The 12,879-nt window shown below is 41.4% G+C and overlaps 1 protein-coding gene across 2 annotated transcripts in view; it reads right to left on the reverse strand.

Annotated features, from left to right (window-relative positions):
* Positions 1-12,879, reverse strand: part of LOC147161091 (ryanodine receptor 1-like) — a 41,762-nt gene that overhangs the window by 14,259 nt on the left and 14,624 nt on the right. The window contains exons 40-79 of one of the 2 annotated variants that reach the window (XM_086098713.1): positions 12,644-12,787; positions 12,202-12,475; positions 12,009-12,123; positions 11,795-11,927; positions 10,911-11,005; positions 10,711-10,846; positions 10,447-10,633; positions 10,257-10,368; positions 10,046-10,166; positions 9,808-9,977; positions 9,507-9,727; positions 9,338-9,428; positions 9,124-9,264; positions 8,892-9,055; positions 8,720-8,798; positions 8,548-8,637; positions 8,335-8,475; positions 8,181-8,258; positions 8,018-8,093; positions 7,826-7,949; positions 7,417-7,532; positions 7,258-7,325; positions 7,042-7,163; positions 6,853-6,902; positions 6,716-6,776; positions 6,504-6,630; positions 6,305-6,416; positions 6,137-6,218; positions 5,932-6,062; positions 5,501-5,821; positions 5,138-5,378; positions 4,853-4,940; positions 4,675-4,767; positions 4,365-4,379; positions 1,622-1,792; positions 1,484-1,543; positions 1,257-1,391; positions 1,047-1,159; positions 201-297; positions 17-126 (exon numbers count right to left, since the gene is read on the reverse strand). In XM_086098713.1, the coding sequence (XP_085954839.1) occupies positions 17-126; positions 201-297; positions 1,047-1,159; positions 1,257-1,391; positions 1,484-1,543; positions 1,622-1,792; positions 4,365-4,379; positions 4,675-4,767; positions 4,853-4,940; positions 5,138-5,378; positions 5,501-5,821; positions 5,932-6,062; positions 6,137-6,218; positions 6,305-6,416; positions 6,504-6,630; positions 6,716-6,776; positions 6,853-6,902; positions 7,042-7,163; positions 7,258-7,325; positions 7,417-7,532; positions 7,826-7,949; positions 8,018-8,093; positions 8,181-8,258; positions 8,335-8,475; positions 8,548-8,637; positions 8,720-8,798; positions 8,892-9,055; positions 9,124-9,264; positions 9,338-9,428; positions 9,507-9,727; positions 9,808-9,977; positions 10,046-10,166; positions 10,257-10,368; positions 10,447-10,633; positions 10,711-10,846; positions 10,911-11,005; positions 11,795-11,927; positions 12,009-12,123; positions 12,202-12,475; positions 12,644-12,787 (5,005 nt within the window). The remainder of the gene's footprint in view (positions 1-16; positions 127-200; positions 298-1,046; positions 1,160-1,256; positions 1,392-1,483; positions 1,544-1,621; positions 1,793-4,364; positions 4,380-4,674; positions 4,768-4,852; positions 4,941-5,137; positions 5,379-5,500; positions 5,822-5,931; positions 6,063-6,136; positions 6,219-6,304; positions 6,417-6,503; positions 6,631-6,715; positions 6,777-6,852; positions 6,903-7,041; positions 7,164-7,257; positions 7,326-7,416; positions 7,533-7,825; positions 7,950-8,017; positions 8,094-8,180; positions 8,259-8,334; positions 8,476-8,547; positions 8,638-8,719; positions 8,799-8,891; positions 9,056-9,123; positions 9,265-9,337; positions 9,429-9,506; positions 9,728-9,807; positions 9,978-10,045; positions 10,167-10,256; positions 10,369-10,446; positions 10,634-10,710; positions 10,847-10,910; positions 11,006-11,794; positions 11,928-12,008; positions 12,124-12,201; positions 12,476-12,643; positions 12,788-12,879) is intronic. The other variant, XM_086098714.1, reaches the window with a different exon arrangement.

A 12,879-nucleotide genomic window follows, 5' to 3' on the forward strand; every position in this document is an offset into this window, starting at 1 on the left:
ATTTCACTGACGAAACCTCTTTTCTGTGAGAGCAGTGCGACTGAAATGCAGAATAAGCTGGTGGAGGGGATCGGGCTTTGTTTCTTTCTCCTCCTCTTCGTCGCCTTCTTCTTGCTCCATTGCTTTCTGTAACACACAGAGAAATGACATCTTAGTAAAAAAAGGAAAGCAAATCCACATCAAAATCAGTTGACACTCACAGACAAGTCATTTATCATTCTGTCTTCAAATGCGTAACCCTCGGTGTGAAGCCAGTTGCGTTTGTAGCCCTCAAGGAACATATTGGAAGCTCGGTGCCTGCAAAGGCAAAACACATACAAATGTATCTTAAACATTTATTTGCCAGTGTGGTGCGTTTTTTGAATGTGTTTTAAAAGTTATAAAAATCCTGGATTGCCATATTATTCAAATGAACCTCAACTGAACCTCAAGAAATGTTTAAAAATGGGAAGTGTGACACACACAAAAAAAGGTGAGACCAGTAAAAAAGTGACCCACATTATGAGTCAGTTTAGAAAAAATTGGTCAGCCCATCCAAAACTGACCAATCAGAGAAAAGGGGTTGTCCCAAACTTTTGCAATTACATTTGCTTATTGTGCTTCAGTCTCTCCTGGGAAATTCTCATGAATTTGTTCGTCTGACTTTCTCAATTCCACACATTAGCACTTTAACAACCATTGCTGCATACAAAGTGCTGTACAAGGAATAAAAATCAGTCATAAAAAAGAATGATAAAATAAAAAGTAATAACACAAAATGAATTAATTCATATCATGATGAGTATACATTTTGAGAAACTTTGAGAAAAAATATTTGTGATTAAAACCAGCTCCTGCTTCTTTTTCCTGTTGGACTTTTTGTTTATTTGAGTATGGTATTTATTATTATTATTTTTTTTAAATACGGTTCTTGTGTCAGTGTCGTTTTTCAGTCATCCAAGTCCTGGTAATCCATAAACGTAATTGAGGTAGGTTCTTATTTGTTGAAGAATTTTTAACTTTTAAGTGTCGTCTCCTTATATATGCCTCGATCCTGCCATCTTTACCTTGGGATGTTGTATAACGGTGTCATCCTGAAGCAAGCAACAACAGCCCTGCGCCTCTGCTTGGACAACAATTTATGCCACACCATCTTCTTGGATTTAAACGGGTGCTCTGTCTATTGAAGAAACGGAGCAAAATGCACATGAAACAAAAAAACAAAAAAACAAAAAAAACTTTGGTTAGTTTGTCAGTGCAAGAAAGGAAAACCTTACCACTTCAAGGTGGTAGAGGACGGCGGAGACCTCCTGCACTCTCTTGACCACTTTTTCTGCCGCATCAGCATCCTCGGCCTTTCCCGCCATTTCCTTGTAGAGGGCCATCTGCCAGCGCATGGAGGGATTGTCCACCTGTACATACAGTAGCACAGCAACAGCAATGTTTAAGAAAACCTGACAGAACTTCCCGAGAGTGGAACACCGGAACGTGCACGGGATGAGACCTTTCCCTGCAGGTGGAGATTATTTTGCAGGAACTCTCTCACTTCTTCATCAGTATCTCTCTGTGCGGTAAAGAAACAGCAACACTTAATTTCTTTTTGATTCAAAGCTGGCAGTGTATTCACATGTTCTTAAATTACCAAAGAGTATCGAATCTTGGCCAAGTTGATGAGCTCCTGGTCGGCAGGGGAGCACATGTTGAGGCCGATGGGGAGCATCTTTTTTAAAGCGGCCACAATGAGCGAAGTCTGCACTGAGTAGCGGTCGCCCCGTTTTTTCTTCTTGGTACGCTCCGCGTCCGAGCCTCCGCCCTGACACAAAGTAGAAGCAAGTATTCGCAGCATCTCATACCGTGCCACAAATGACACTGTCAGGCATCAAACTCGAGACCATGGCGATGATCGCTCCTTCGGAATACGGTTTATTATGTAATGACAGCAGAACCCTGCAAATAGCGAGATCAACCCATGAAGGGATTATATGTCACAATGTGTAGGAAAAAAATGGAGGTGGGTAAATGTAATTCGACAGAAAAAAAAAAAACTAAATTCTCTGAGCTCAGAGTGGTAAGTAGAGGATGTGGCAAAAGTGTGGGGGCAACGTGAGGGTCTCGCTGGCTTTGTGAAAGGGAGTGGGCATTAGAGGAGTTTTGGATTTTTTTCTTTTTGAGAAAACGTGCAGTGAAAATTGAAGAGATAAATCATTCTTAAAGTCATGATCAAAATGACTCATGATGACGTATGGAACAAAATAAGTTGAAGGTGAAGATATTATATATTAGTCTCTTCAAAACAAAACACAATGAAGTTAATGAATTAGTTGCAGACTGTTAATAGGACCGAGCTAGTCCCTGTGCTTGCCTCCTGCACTCCTTTTCCCGTTTTCATGTTCAGGCCTTCTGATGAATGCTCTTCAAAATTCATTCATATGAGAGTACAAAATATGTCACTTTATTCGAGTTATGTACTGAATGCTAAAAAAAAAAATTCCATATAGTCTTGCTGTATGTAAATAACAATAGATAAGTCAAACTATTTACGGCTTTGCTGATCATATATATTCATGAGCAGCAGAAGTGACACAGAGGAAATAAACATTTTTGAATTTGAATTTTAGGCTCAATTATAAATAAAAGTGTGTAAAAACTACAGTGGATCATCTATCATTACATATCTTACATATGTTATGAGATTGCAAACTATTTTATGATAATCACTGCAATGTATACAGTGTAAATCAAAACAAAACGATACTATCCTTGTAAAGGCAGAATTTTTGACAGCTCAACATATTCATACGTATATATGTATAATGAAGTGTTGTCTATGGTGTCATATGTAGAAATATAACAAGTGCATCAGCTATGCCTTCAGTTCTGCCTCTGATGCAAAAGTGTTATGGGAACAGGTTGCAAAGCGTTCCGGGGGATAATTTAGACATTAAGTGTGAATTAATGTATTGGTTAAAAAACATGGCGCATTTGGAGCACATTCTAACATGGCAACCCCAAAGCTGTATCTGCTGATAGGCCTCAGTCATGTTAAGCCTCAGGTGTGTTAGTGGGCTTGCATACTTCAGAGAAAGTAAACCATGAGGCCTCATGGCACTTCCAGGGAGGAGAGAAGAAAGAGCACAGAGAAGTATGAGAGGCCGTCAGGGACATAATTCAGGATTGCCTTTCACATACACAAGAGAAATCGTTTCACACGTACTGAAATATGTTCATATAATAATATATACCCCCCCCCCCAAAAAAAATTTTTTTTTCACTCACTTACACCAGTGAAACATACTCATATACCATACTGTATTTCAGAAGTGTGTATGGGAGTGTTTCACGATTAAAAACATTTTAATAGTAAATGTGAGTGAACCAAAAAAAAAAAAATCCCTTCTGCATATGTGACAGGTAATCCAGAATGATGTGCCTGACAGCCCCTCAAAGAGAAGGCTAATATCATCTTCTAGTGGCAGAAAGCTGCATTACACAAGCTACAGGTCAACCCACCAGCTAGGAAAGAAAACAAGACATTCTACAAGACTCCAACTTGACTATGATCAACAGAGAGCAAACTGACAGCATGATGGCACTGAGCTCTCACTGCCACCGCGGGCTTAGTGCAAAGTCCAGTGCCATGAGCCCAACTCTACAGCTGAGTACTTTCATCAAGCGCCTCACGACTCCCCCCCTCACACACTGGCAGGACTGAGCATGAGGGTCTGCCCTGATGTCCAGTGATCCGTCATGGCAGTCGTGTTCATGTCTTACTATCCTACAATAAAAAAAAGCATGGCAAGTGTGTTTGTTTACGTTGGCAGGATGTAGATGGTTTTGAATGAAATCAAACCTAAGATGCTCTCTCATGATTTTCCTCATCATGTCTATTAATAAAATTAAATCAGTATTTATAGCAATGACAAAATCTCGGCTGACAAAGTGGACACAGCTGCCTGGGCTGAAAAGGTTCCATGACTGAAGACATGTCAGGCCATGCCCTATGGAATGTGCATGATACTCTATATATGTGCATCTATGTCTATATACACTATAAAGACAAAAGTATTGGAACACATTATGGGGCCTACAGGAAGTAAACATTGTTAACTTTTAACAAGATTCAGGCGTGTGTCTGTGGGAATATTATGTGCATTATGAGCCTTTTTTTGGGACCTGAGAAAAAGCAAAGGGATTAAAAAAAAAAAAAACCTTGGTATATTAAGTGTGTGCGTCAATACTTTTGTCCATACAGGTGTGTATGAAAGTGTATATTATGACTTTGTGTGGATCAGATGTGCCAGTGTGCTGGGGAGGTTGATGAAAAGCTCCCCCAAAGTGAGGTGCCATGCGGTCAGCACAGCGGTCGTGCAGGAACAAGGTCTAACCTCTGAGTCCCCGCCCTGGAAAACCCAGCCGCAACCCAACGGATGAAGAAAAAAGGGACAGCCAAAGAGAGAATATTGTTAACATAACTGCTTTTGCTCGCAAATAGCTAGTTGAAAGCAAACCTTTAGAAGTAAAAACAAACAAACAGACAAAAAAAAAAACATAAAAATAAATAAATAAAATAAAACATTATCTGAACATACTAAAAAAATAAAATTAAAAAAATTAAAACAAGCAAACAATATTGCACTACTGGATCTACATTAATTTCAGTCGCTGAGAAAATAAATTTGCACTCCAGCAACTCACCTTGCTCATTTTGCTCTTGCTGTCAGCAGTGAGGAATGACATGTTATTGATCTCATTCATTACCACAAAGTTCTGCTCCTCGCGCTTGAAGTTCTGCATCAACACCGGAGAAACTTAGATCACGCATTTATACAAACAGCTTTTGATGCCAAAGGCCAAATGTGTGTACTGCACTCACGTGAGATTTAGACCAGAATATGAAGACTTCTCCGACCATGCGGAAGAGTTCTTCAGCGTCTGGGTCCGGGCAGGTAAGCCACCTCGCTCTGCAACAAAGGAAATTACTTATATGCTTGTCCATTTCTTGAAATTTTAGCTCTTCGCCAAAATAGTCATTTTCCCATCAATGTATTTCAGCAGACAAATTTTTTTTTCCTATTTATGAGAAATTTGTGGAGGGGATCTGGAGAGAGAGATCTTGCTCTGATTTAATCATGAATCACATATATTCCTGAGCGTGCACCTGTTGTTGTCCACGTAGCGAATGAGGAGCGGGTACAGCGCATACAAGTCTCGGCAGAGGACGGCAAACTCATCCCGTATCGTGCCGTCTTCCTCGTCGCCTTCCGATTTGCCCTCCATTCGCAGGTGGTCTTCCTCGGCCACCACCTTGGACGTACGCTTTTTGAGCTTCTCCATTGTTGGGATGAAATGGGATTTGAGCATCTCTGGTTTCGCCCGGCTCACAATGGGCTGCGAGAATACTGGGGAAGCGTAACAAAAAGGGTGCCATCTCAAGGAAATGCAGTCATCTGATGCTGGTTGTCCAGTTCAAGTGGGTGAATGTTAAATGTAGCACATCACTAGAATTAAAAAAGTAACTCACCAGCCAACCTCTTCATCCAGGAAGCCTCGTCTATTCCCAAGTTGTTGACTACAATTTTCATGATGCTGCCCAGCAACTGATTGAGGTGCTCGGATGTGACGGCGGTGCAGAGGTGGCTGTCCATCTCTGGGAAGTTCTCCAGTCCTCGCTCCCACCAGCGAGGCAGGTAGTTACATAGCATGGGCAAAGTGATTTCAATCACGTGAGGCATCTCCGTATAGCGAGCGCCCGACTCCGCCAAGTCCCCGATCTCCTTTAGAAGAGAATCCAGCTCTGGGATATCTGGACATAGCTCCTGGACTTCATTAGGGAGGCCCAATACTTTTGTATTCATGGGAGAAGGAGTGAAAGAAATACATTCAAGTCAATTCTTTATTTTTTGCATAATTAAATCTGTGCGTATTTCAAAAAAAAAAAAAAAAAAAACTCACTGGCTCTTTCTCTGGGGGTTTTTGTGGTGTACACAGAGAAAGCATTGAATTCATTTAAATGCGGCTCCAAGTAGGCCACTGGCATAGCTGCTGCCAGGTGAGCCAAACACTCTCCAAGAGCTGGCCTCTGTCTGTAAATGCAATCAACTAGTAAAGTCCTCCGAGGTCGAATCGTTCTATTAAATCCATGCAGTTCTGCCGTTACCTCTCAACATGTGGATTCTTGACTGTCCCAAGGGAGTAGATGCTACACATGATACGATAGCACGACATCTGCAGGTCATCCACTGTGTGTGAGAAACAAATGGCAGTGATGTAACATGAATGAATACAATAAAATTTCAAAAACACAAATCGACGTAAAATAACTCACACATGACATCATCTCCAAATAGATGCTGTGCAATGTGATCAAAAAGTGAAGTGAGGACTGGCAGCAGAGCAATGGTGGTGTAGTTAATGTTCTGGGACACGCCTTTCACTTGCTATATGGCAGAAAGAAAACACATTATTGATTGACTGATTCAAATGTGTGTCCCATTACTTTTGCCCATGAGTGCATCGTACAATACCTGATTGCCTTTCGATACTTTGCCCAGTTTAAGGTTTTCCACCATCTTCTCGATATCATCAGCAGCACTTTCAAAAAATGACCGCAACCCTGCTTTAACAATCTCTGGACCGGACTTCATTACAGTCCTAAACCGAACAAACAAATTTAACGAAAAGAACAAAAAAAAAAATCTATTGAATGCAATATACAGTATATTTATAAATGCTAAACCTTGCATCCAATGACCGGGCCAGAATGTGAAGACAGTTCACAATGGCTGATGCGTCAGTTCCTGCACACAAGTAACATTCTATATGAATTGACTTTTGCATCATGACATCATGTTTGTTGGGGACAAACTGTCTTACCAAAGAGTGAAACTCTGTGTCTCACCAGAGCGGACATTTTACAGAAGATACTAAGGAAGAGAAGGAAAGGAACGAAGGAAACGAATGAAAGTAAAGGAAAAAGAACGGAAATTGCAAAAGCAGGGAAAGCTGATGTAAAGAAAAAGCATGCAAATGAAAAGAAGGTGTCTGTTGTAGGAGAGACGTCACCTTGCAATCATCTCCTTCTCCTTATTGGATGAATGGCCACCACTACCCAGGACTTTAGCAGGCGTGGACAAAAAGTAGAGGCAGTGGTTTTTGAAATACTGGTTGATTAGAGGCATCAGGATCTGAAAATGAAAAGCTAGCCCTTTTAGTGATGCTATCAAGACAAATTAGATCCTTAACATGATATGTACTGTAGATTATGAAGAATATTTACACCTTTGCAAAGAATTTGATTTCCTGTTCATGGGGAGACTTTTCCACTCGTCCACTGCTTACTACTGCCTCTGAAAACCACATTGAAAACATGATTGAAACATTCAGTCTAATCACAATATTGCCATTATGTTTCCTTAATTTTTTCACGGCGCGCAGTACCGAGATGAGCAATAAACTCCTGGGCAATTTCCATCCATTTCAACAGTTTCTGCAGGAAGCCATAAGCAAATCGTTTCTCAATGGACGAAATGTCAGATTCCATATCTTTCAGGCCCCTGAGGAGAAATTAATTCAATTCAATTTTCGCCACAACAGCAGGTCCGGCATCAGCAAAAAAAAAAAAGAATCAGCTTTTGTTTTCATTGTTCTGTGAAAGTATTAGATTAGTAGTTTGACCTTTTCAATCAGTGTAATAAGGATTGCATAAGCATGCGTGCCTAAAGGTAATCTCCAGTGCTCTAATCATGTTAGGTTATCTGAGGATATGTTCTTCCAGGGTAACATAAAATACGTTTTAATAATACATAATATATCAAATCTATTGTGTACATGTATGCATTGTTGTTACCTGGTGACCGCATATCCATTCAACTGTAGGAACTTAAGTAGTTCATAGGCCTTCTCTCGGTCTCGAGCCTTTTCTTTTGCTGTCAGCGTGTCGTATGGCACCAGAAGAGGATGTGTTCCACCTCCTGCCACAAAAATTAAATAATACAACAAATAAGCACCCTCTCACTCTGTTGAAAGATAAATGTCTTACCTTTAGCTTGTAGCTCCAGCTTCTTCTTCCTGCCCCAAGTGTTGTGGTAATTTTCTGCCAGCTGCTCAGCCATAGACTGACCAGAAAAGAAAATACCGTTTAACAAAGACTACACGATTGGATTCTTCATTGATTTGATTGCTAAGATGATATTCGCTCCTACCTGCAGGTCTCTTGAGAGGGCCATGTGAGTGATGTCAATGGGCTGTGGACTGTAACCATGACTTGGGTCGTAGGTTGCCTTAAAAGGGGATCATTATCACATATTATCACTAAAATCGAAAAGTGTGACAAAACAGCATTGCACTGCTGTGTACCTGAGCCGTCTGTGAAATTTTGCGTGATGCTGCCTTCTTCTTCTCGGACTCTTCCTCCTCTCTCGCTTTGTCCATGGTCCACTCCCAAGCGAGCATTGCTTTGACTGACTCTTTGATGGGCCAGCGGTAGATCTCCTTATCCTGCAAACCAAAAGGGTCATGATTGTCACAGATAGAGACGTGCAAAAATAAATGCACATTTTACACACTTACCTTCTCTGAAAAGGTCTTGTATGGTCTAAGCATTGGGTGAGTTTTTGCATTTTCATCCAGGACCTCACCGTAAGACCAATTATTCTGGATCTAGGAGGTAGAGGCAAAGACTTTGAGCTAATACGCCACAGTGCTGCTCTTTACTACAGATGATGAAAAAACAACAACTTACCTTTTCAAAGGCCCATTTATCATGGGTATATTCAGCATATTTATTGATAAAGGCATCCAGTCTTTCAGGGATGATTGTGCTGTTTGAGATAAAAAAAAAAAAAAAGAAGAGGTTTAGTTCAATTTTAATGAGATTATATTAAAATACATAATGAAAAAAAAAAGAAGCTCACTTTGTAGTCTCCACTGGTTTTGGATCAAAGTTTCCCTCTGCATCCACTGAAGCCTTCTTTTCGGTCTTCGAAGAATAGCTCGCGTCTACGTAGTCCGGGGGAATGGCACCGGCGATGGCACAGATGCATGGCATTGAGATTTTGAAAATCTCTGCATCAAATTTCTGTTAATCACAATAAGAAGACGTGAGTGCTCTGAAGCACATTTGGTCATTACTTGTCACAGCACTACCTTGTGTGCCAGAGACTCAAATATGCCCCAAAAAAGCTTGCGGGTCAGGTGCAGCTCTTCCTCCGATGAAACTCCAAAGTTGGCCCAACCATTAGGGAGGCAGTAATACTTCCAGCAACGCTCATAGTGATTGGTCAACAACTGACAACAAGATGCCACTTGGTCAAGATTAAGCATGAAATTGTTTTCCTAAAACTCTTAAAGGTCCACTTACTTTGAGTGGCATTTTGGCAAACTCATTTAGAATGGGAACATCAAAAACCAGCCGTCGTAGCAGATGCTGAAGCATGGATGGACGAAGATGCCTGCAGTGAAGAACCAAACGAAAAGATCAACTATCAAACTAAAACAATCTAAAACATGAAGTGATTTTTCATACTGACTTGCACAAAGCCATAAGGCATTCCTCGATGATGTCTCTTTGGGCCTTTGTGAAGGCTCGTCCGCGAGATAGCCGGTAGATCGTATGCAACATTGAGTCGATCATAATGGCTCGATGATCGCTGCCAGCAAAGAGCGGGGCGCACTTGGTGATGAGTGGTAGCACAGCAGAGCACAGGTAACGATTCAAAGCTAGCGCCATCTCGGTGGTACTGAAAGCAGCCTAATAGGATATGAAGTCCAAGGTTAAATGGCATGCGGTGTGCTCAACAAGCCGAGGGGCACTGTGTTTTTGATACTCACTGTATCAAGAGAGGCAGCAGCCCTCATGTCAGGCAAGAAGCCCACCTCCAGCACGTGGAGCAGGAAATCCTGATTATCAATACCGTACACTCTGTCCAGGAACAGAACCATGGGAGCTTTGTGATCCGGCACAAAGCTGGCTGACATCTTTGGTTCTACGATGCTGTTGTCTAAATATGAGATCAGATGAATTACGAGGACATTGTGGTAACAAGGTAGAAGAGAATATTGCTTCCACCTTTTCCAAAAGAAGGAATCTGAACCGGAAGGCTGATGACACCAACCAAATCCTCAAGAGGGACCAAAGACCTCAGGATGGCTCGGATTCTCAGAGCCTCGCCCTTTCCGGCCTGGATCAGCTGCAGAAGACAAAAATGTGGTTCTTCAATAAAGTTACTCTCACACCTTGGTCTTTCTTGACCTGTTGGCAAGCCAAGCAAATAGCTTACATGCATTTCTGGGGCACAACGGCCCAACAAGTCAATAAGCGCTGAGTAGAATGACATGACGGCGTTTCCCAGGTGCACCCGGTTCTCTTCATGCTGCTCCTCACCGCCAAACCTACGGCAATTGACACCGGATGTTATGTGAATTTTGCATTGTCGTCATCACCAGTGGAGCTTAGAAAATGGAGCTTACATGGGAAAGCGTCTGTCTTTCTTAACACTTGGCCCATCCCTCGCAGGATCCTCTGATATTTTGATGGCCTCTTCAATGGCAGCCAGGAGGCCATTACCACCTTCCCCTCTGAGGGCTGGACCAAAGCATTCAGGCCTCCGGATGAGGAGGCGCACCACAACATTGGCATTCTCCTCCACGCTCTCTCCTGGAGAAACAAACATCATCAACGTTGAGTGAAAATAGATATTTAAATGAACAATGCCCAAAAAATACAGAACAGACCATTAACAAAAACGGCAAAACGAAGAAAATCAAGGTATTTCTCTCCACCACATGGATTCCAGCCAATATCAGGGTAGCCCTTGGAGAGGAGCATTGGGCAGCTCTGTAGCCCACATCCAGCCAGATACTTCACCACCTAAAAAGACATCAGTCTAATCAAGTACTGCTTCTTGTTTTTCTGAATTCTGGTTGCCTTTTACCATTTCTAGGTCTTGCTCTTGGAGAGCCAGCGCCAGCTCGTTGTTGTCAATACAGGAGGCTGCCGCTACATCCAAGGGGGTGGAGCCCCGCATTCCTACAACATACAAGACCCACACTCTTAAAAACAGTTGGGTCAAAAATACCCCAAACTGGGTCAAAAGGGGACAAACGCAACTTTTTGGGTTCATTCAATTTATTAACCCTAAAAGATGGGTCAAATAAATAATTAACGATTATTAATTAATAGTTATTAATTTAATTTTACCCAACATTTTAGGTTAAATAACAAAACAAAAATGGGGTTGATTCATTTTTGACTCGGTTCTATTGGGTTATTCAATTTACCCCAAAAAGTTGGGTCAAACAAATAAACCACAAAACAACCCAATTTTTGCGGATTATTCATTTAATTTGACCCAACATTTTGGATTAAATACCTAAAAAAAATTAGGTCGGTTCATTTTTGACCCAGTTCAATCAGGTTATTCAATTAACCCAAAAAGTTGGGTCAAACAAATAAACCACAAAACAACCCAATTTTTGTGGATTATTAATTTAACTTGACCCAACATTTTGAATTAAATACCCCCAAAAATTTAGGTCGGTTCATTTTTGACCCAGTTCAATCGGGTTATTCAATTAACCCAAAAAGTTGAGTCAAACAAACAAACCATAAACCAACCCCAAAAATTTGGTTGCTTTGTGGATTATTAATTAAATTTGCTTAACAACTCAAAAAGTTGGGTCGGTCCAGTTTTGACCCAATTTGGGTTATTTGTGACCCAATTGTTTTTAGAGTCCAGCTTCGTAACAGATACACACATGCTCATGTGTTAAGGCAAACTGTCAAGATGCATTGCTAAATCACAGTAAATACAATCACCGAGGCCAATGCCGCTGTTCTGTAGCAGATAGCTGAGATGATCAAACATAGAGCGCTGGTTCTGACGGCTGATGCGACAGAAATAGCACAGAAAGCGACAGCAGTTTGTCACCACCCGGGGGAACCTGATCTCCTACGGATATGAAAAACAAGTTATGTGTCATGCCTGCAATGGATTTGAGTACGGTACTTTTTTTTCTTTTTTTTAAAGCACCTTGGAGTCTCCGCCGCCCAGTACATTAACCATGACTTCCATGACCGTTTCATGCATGCCCAAAGCTCTCATCAAGTTTGGGTGCTGGTAGAAAACTTTGTTGCTCATTATATTCCTATAGAGGAAAGTTCATGTGTAAATCAAGATTTGAGTATTAGATATAGTAAAGAATATACAAGGAATAAAAATGCACCCAATGCTTTGAATCATTAGCCTCTCCTCTTCTGGACCCATCTGGACAATAAGCAGGGAGCGTATCTGCCCTAAGCACTCGAGCAGATCCATAGTGTCCTGAATGGAAACTGCATTGATGGTGTAGGCTTTGGGAAGAGCACGTACGAGCTCCCCCAGCCCGTCATACTGCCGGTGGAGGAGGCTGAACATCATACGAACAAGCTCGGGGTTCTGGATAAAGGACTCTTGGGCCCAGTGGATTGTGGAATGCGAAATGAGTTCTTGCAGCGTGCCTGGGAAGAAGTGAGTGGAAGACACAATCAAAAAGAATAAGAAGGAAAAAAAAACTGTATGACCTATGGAAAATGCCTTTGAATAGTAAGAAAATTGCAGTACAAATGTGACCTGTGACTATTATAAGTATTATCATCAATATGTGTGAAACATCTGAAAAGGCTCACTTGGTTTTTTATCTTCCTCTGGCTCTGGCTCCTCCTCTACCTTCTTCTGACGGATCTTCTTCACCCTTTCCAGTAAACGAAGCAGTCGTCCACGTACAGAATAATCCACTATCTCTTCTTCCTCCTCTTCCTCGATATGAACACCTGATATAAAAACATACATAAATTAAACAAAAAAGGGTCCCCTTGTAGTGTTCACTGTCTTAAATGGTTAAAAGTATGCGGGTGCAATGGCG

The sequence above is a fragment of the Leptonotus elevatus genome, chromosome 16, assembly GCF_054856555.1.
Source record: "Leptonotus elevatus isolate MCC_2025b chromosome 16, RoL_Lele_1.0, whole genome shotgun sequence".
NCBI classification, from domain to species: domain Eukaryota; kingdom Metazoa; phylum Chordata; class Actinopteri; order Syngnathiformes; family Syngnathidae; genus Leptonotus; species Leptonotus elevatus.